This window comes from Tinamus guttatus, unplaced genomic scaffold (assembly GCF_059628265.1).
Source record: "Tinamus guttatus ecotype Peru unplaced genomic scaffold, ASM5962826v1 Tinamus_guttatus_pri_ptg000090l, whole genome shotgun sequence".
Taxonomy (NCBI): Eukaryota; Metazoa; Chordata; class Aves; order Tinamiformes; family Tinamidae; genus Tinamus; species Tinamus guttatus.
In genome coordinates, this window is record NW_028288624.1 from 1,559,920 (window position 1) to 1,565,919 (window position 6,000).

The 6,000-nt window shown below is 45.2% G+C and overlaps 1 protein-coding gene across 5 annotated transcripts in view; it reads right to left on the reverse strand.

Moving 5' to 3' along the window:
* CCDC85A (coiled-coil domain containing 85A) overlaps positions 1 to 5,581 on the reverse strand; it is a 79,798-nt gene extending 74,217 nt beyond the window's left edge. For all 5 annotated transcript variants that reach the window (XM_088520551.1, XM_010214826.2, XM_010214817.2 and 2 more), the window contains exons 1-2: positions 5,316 to 5,581; positions 1,928 to 2,843 (exon numbers count right to left, since the gene is read on the reverse strand). In XM_088520551.1, the coding sequence (XP_088376677.1) occupies positions 1,928 to 2,843; positions 5,316 to 5,537 (1,138 nt within the window). In that variant the 5' untranslated portion in view covers positions 5,538 to 5,581. The remainder of the gene's footprint in view (positions 1 to 1,927; positions 2,844 to 5,315) is intronic.
* Positions 5,582 to 6,000: the final 419 nt, after the last annotated feature.

Genomic DNA, 6,000 nt, shown 5'->3' on the forward strand with positions numbered 1-6,000 from the left:
GACCAAAATGAGACAAAATGTCTTAACTGAGGTCAGACGTGAACTCACAGCTAACATCAACCTCGTGCTTAGTTCAAGCTACATAAACATCAGAGAAGCTTGACAATTTATCAGTGTGCAAATTCCTCTGCAGAATGATTTTGTAAAAGAGAGGTTCTGCTTCAAGTCAATAAATAGACTCCCACATCACATCCCTCTTCGACTCCTTTTTATTTGAGCCACAGCTGTACATATTTGAAATGCCCTGCACTAAGTCAGTCATTTCAGGGTTTAACTGCTGTCATTCCACTTGATTCTTTTTTTTGTCAAGTCTTAACCATTTGGATTGAAATACCAGAGAACCCGCCAGGCTGGAAGCAGGAAAATCTGTATCCTTCTCTGTGAAGGAGTTTTGACGGGGGGGGGGAGGAGGAGGGGAAAACACGCACACACACATACTTAAGACCTTAAGTCACCTTTCTACATATCCAGTGAATATACTAATGAGCATCCTGGGCAGAAGAAAGAAGTCTCTCGGAGGTGTCTTTCCATATTACATGCTTACATGCTACTTACAAGTCAGCGTAGTTCCTGTATTTTAATAGAACCGAATGGAGAAAGAATTATGGTATTTAATTTGGATTTGTAAGGCCAACTTTTAAGAGCTTATGTATTACACATCTTTACAGAGTTTTCATACATTTGCTTTATTAATTATCTGCTTTAAAATTAATTTAAAGTCTCTACATTCACCGCTTTGGTGTTTATCAGTCCTGTGAAACAAGCACATTTCACTGAAAGTAATCTGGACTTACACCTATAAAGCAGGTTATCTCGACTGGAGGCATTCTGCAAGTTATTTGTCACAGATAAATGGACTGATGTGAGACAGCAACATAAGTGCTGGAGACAGCACTTGGCAGACAGCTCAGTGTCTCCACCTCACAAGCAGTTCCAACGATGTCAGAAAGACTTCTCCCAGCTGCTTTTAAAATGGGAAAACAAGCCCCATCCAAGACCATTGACTATGGCAAAAATCCTTGTTTAAGAGCTCTATTTCAAAACTATATATAAAGAACTGAGAAAATAGTTTTCAGCTATAAATAAGATGCTGATCTCTTTTCATAAAAGATCTCAGAGCGTGTAGAGAAAAAAAAAAGAGAAGGCTATAGCAATTTTGCTAAGTGTATAAAAAGTTATTTCAACAACATGGAGGGATGTTTATTTGAATTTTGGTTTTAATCATTTCATTTACTCCATTTCATTCATTTCAATAATATCACCTTAACCATTCGTCTCCCCCACTCTGCCCAAAAAAGTTAATTGCAATAATCAGGGATATCAGCTCTTTAAAACTAGGCATATTTATTGGGTATCTTCCTAAAGGGCAGCAATAACAATCAATGTCCCTTAGAACTTGCCTTCATTTGTTATAATTCAATACATTTAAAAAAAGAAAAAAAAAAAAAGGCTCTGAAAAGCTTTAGGAGCCAGAGAAAATTTTAAAATCTTCAAGACTATAGCCAGGGTAGCTTAGAAAGGTGAAAATTAAACTAGAGTCTTTCACCTCCATTCTGCTGACTCAAATATAGACAAGATAAGAAACATATAAAACGCCTCCCTATATGACAAGCCTACAGTCCTGACAAGTCAAGTCTACTGCCAGGGACAGTTTGTACCCACCAACTAGCGGGCATAATCAAGTCCCAAATCTTGACACCTTACACAAACATTCAAGATGACTTTTTCCTCCTACCTTTTCAAACCACATAAAACCGATCAGAAGGACAACTGGGTATACCCTGATTATTTATCAAGTTGATACTAACATCATACTTGTTACCTTTAGTTTCATGTAAAGTATTTTTTCCCCAAAAAATGTTGATACAGCACTGAAACTGCCTTAGTAATTTCCAAAAACGAGTTTTCACTAAATGTATTGACCCACCATTCATTCCATTGTATATACTTCTGTGGTGAGGCGATAGGTCATCTGTTACTTGTCTCCTGAGAGTACCTTCTCTGCTGCTTCCACTGAGATGTTTAAGATGCTCTGGGCTCCCTCCAAAATGCTGCTTGAGATGCTCAGGGCTTGTACCCCTCGCTTTGTGGAGATGTTCTGTGCTTCCACTCGGTGTGTGCTTTTGAAGATGATCTGGGCTGCCACTGCTGTGCTTTTGATGCTCAGGGCTACTACCAGGCCTGTGCTTTTGAAAGTGCTCAGGGCTACTACTCAAAATGTGCTTTGGGAGAGTTTCTGGACTGCTACTGCTGTGCTTTTGTTGCTCAGGTGCTTTGATAATGGTTTTGTGATGCTCTGGACTTGGTCCTTTCAGGTGATGGTCAGGACTGCCAGAACCCCTAGGCTTCTGGAGGTGCTCTGGGCTGATACTCCTGTGTTTCTGATGCTCAGGACTTCCTTCAGGCCTGTGTTTTTGAAGATGTTCTGGACTCGTACTCGGATGGTGTTTGTGATGGTCTGGACTGTCTGTACTTCCAGTGCTAGAAGTACTGCTTCCATCACCGACATCCCTGATGTAGGCGCTCGGGGCAGCCAGCTGGCACAGGCTGATCTGGCTGTCAATAGAGCTCCGGCTGCCTGCCCCCCCACTCTTCTCCTCATCCAGCAACACACATAACTCCTTTAGCTCCAGGTTCTCTTTCACCACTTCTTCTTGTCTCACTTCCAGTTCTTTCAGCTTCTGTAGGTATAAGGCAACCTCCTTGTGCACAATGCTAGCACTGTACCTGCCCAGTCTCTGCCACTCGCGGGACACCTTCTTGCCTTTCTGCCTGTCATCGTCCAGAAAGCAACAGAGGTCTCGCAGTTCCTGGTTGTCTTCTTGCAGCTTCTGATTTATATCCTTTAAAAGAAGGATATGCAAGAGAGAAGAGTGTCTAAACAAAAATTATACCATTAGCTTTATGCAAGCCAGTGATCAGCACTGCTATCAACCATCCCCTGAGCCCTCCAGTGAGACACGAATTATTTTGTGTGTATATCTGGCATATTATAACTGCATCATGTTTCATGCTACCAAAACACTTATCCAGCACAGGACTGAATATGCAGAGATAATTCTGAAAGGCTTCTAACTACCTTCCAATAAGGTATGAAAGTTTCAGGTGTTTAATTAATGCTCAATGAAAGCAAAAACAAAAATAATGAAAACAACAAAAATTGCAGAAGATCAGACTCATGATGTTCTCACTCAAAAGTGCTCACTTGCAAATTTATTGCTCATTAAAACAAGGAAATACATCAGAAATGGTAATCTCACTCATACAATTAACTACATTTATATTATCTGTGCCCGAAAGTATGTTCCCACATAAAACGAACTTTCTGGAGATTTAAAACACTTTTTTGATTTTGCTTCAAATCTGCGTAAAAAAAAAAAAAAAATCTTGTCCTTAAAATTGGTTCAACCTCTCCAAAATGAAATAATCTGCTTGAATAGATTTTTTACTTCTAACAAAACAAAGCATACACATTTTTTTTCAGAGTATTGCTGTTCTTCAGTTAAAGGAGGACACTTCTTTACAAGTGAACAAGTGTTCAGGCTATCACTGTAGCAGAATAATACAGCAAAGAAAACATTTTCAATATTTCATCATCCCAATTTACCAAACTGGCTTGTAACCATGTTTGTCTTTCTCTGGTCTGAGCATTCTTCCCTCCTTATGTCTGAGACTACAAGTTTAGCCTTATGGAAAACATTTTTAGCATTGTTTCTTAAAATAAAAAGAGAAGCTTTTGCAACTTTGGGGTGCGTGTGCATGCATATTTTTGTTTGACCTTCCTCTCAAAATGACTTTGAATTTGACCAGTTTCAGCTCAACTTTGACAAAGGAAAAAATCTATACAGGACAGAGATTCTTGAAATAGCTCTGTGGTGAAAAAAAAGTTTGAGTAACGGCCCATAATTTATCAGTCAGCTTCGAAGCAGGCTCAGCTGTTCACTGTTACTCATGGACCAGTAGGTCCCTCTTCATAAGGATGAAAGGTGGGAGTAGGAACCCAGATCCCACTGAAATTCAGCCAGAACCCAGAGACTGTTCCCTCCAATTCCTTTCAGGAGTTTCAACTGAGACATCTGAACAAAAGGTGGAAATGAAAGGTCACTTAGGAAGTTCAGACCTGAGAGGAATTTGTCATTCCTTCCTATACATTCTGGCATGTTTTGTTACTTATCTGACAGAGATATAAACCCACATTATACCACAACACCTTTGAATATAGGTGTTCCTATTATTTCAGGAGAATAATACTCCTGAACTCCCCTACATTAGTAAAAACAGAGCTTGCATTTTAAATACAGTATCATTGATGAGTCTCTTTTACCCCCCCGACACTTTATATTGTCAAAAGGCAGAGGCGCCATATGCTGCAGAACAGGAAATCTTGGATCAGAGACATTTTCTCAATAATTTTGTTCTCTAGAACCATTCTAGAAGTCATAATCTCTCCTTCCCTGCTGTACCCACATACTGTACTCACATAGCATGAACTCAAAAGGCCACACACTGCGATCTGGGTCTCCTTCTTTCCAAGCTCACCTCAACCAAGGAATTTCACGCTAAGTGCCATGTGTCACAGCAACAAGCCGTGTAACACCTCCTTTTAAATAACCTGGTTGTCCACTACAGCGGCACATGCTACAGCAGGCAGCAGCCCCACTGCCTCCCCAACACTCAGAAGCAGAGAAGGAGGCACCAGGCGCTCTGCTTCCCACCTAGCAGGGGAGCTGGGTTGGGAAGGGATAAATCACTACAGCCTCAGGCTGTCTCTCCCTGCAGTTGGTGGCAGCACAGCATTGAAAACAATTTCATTAGAGATACATCCTCTGACATCCTTTTCAAACAGGGAAACTAGGGAATGATTCTCATTACTAGAAGGTCAACAATAAGTTGTCTTAAGGAGAAAAAAAAAAAAAAAAAAAAGAGAGAGGGTACAGAAAAGAGGATGTGCGGCGCAAAGCCTTTTGAACCTCCACAGCCTCACAGCATCCTTCCACAGGTGCCCAGAGAGAAACACTGAATCTTACTAGAAAGCAACGAGGTGATGGGGCTTAGACGTTTCCTTGGCCTCAAGGCACCATGGGACACATGGAGCCGCCGTGCTCCACATACTGCTGGGGAGTTTGTCACTCTTAACTGGGCACCTTGCTTTTAAGTGACTTCAAATCCTGGCCACTTTTGGTGCCTGTCATGGGGAGGGGATCAGCACAGCGACTGACGAAATCTAGGTGACACCACTCGGGACAACACAACCCACGCGGGGCTGTTCTCCATGCGCGGGCCCCACGCCCACCGCTCCCCGCATCTCCCGCTACCTTGAGGCCACGGATCTCGCCGAGGTGCAGCTGGAGGCGGCGGTTCACCTCGCGGATGAGGTTGCTGTGATCCAGCATCGCGCTCATCTTCTCGGCCTCGGCGCGGCGCAGGCTGCGGACCAGCTCCTCCTTGCTCCACTGGAGCAGCTCCTCGTCGGACACCTTGGACAAGTCCTCGCACGGCGCCGAGCCGCAACTTTCCGCCGCCCCCACTTTGGACATGGTGGCGGACGAGGGCAAGGCGCGAGCCCGGGGCACGGGCAGCGCTCCGCCCGGCTGCTCCGCGCCGCAGCCCGCAGAAATAGAGAGCGAGAAGGAACGGGTGGGGAGGAAGCTGGGCTGGGGTGCAAACTTAACCCTTCCGAGAGGAGGGAGGGAAAAAAAATAAAAAAGGAAAAAGCAGCCGCCCCGCCCGCCCGTCGGGCGCCACTCACGCCTTGGGGCCGCGCTGCCTCCCGGGCGCCGGGACCGCTCCCGCCGCGGGCGGCGGCCGGGGCCACGCGGGGGCCGGGCGGCGGCTCCGCGGCACCATGACGGGAGCCGGGCGGCAGTGCGCGCAGGGGCGGCCGGAGCGCGCCTTAAAAAACCGCCGCCTCCGCCTGCGCCACCGCCCGCAAGCGCCGCGCCCGCCCCGCGCGTGGGCGGCGGCGCGGGGACGGGCACGGGGCGCGGGGCGGCTCGTAAC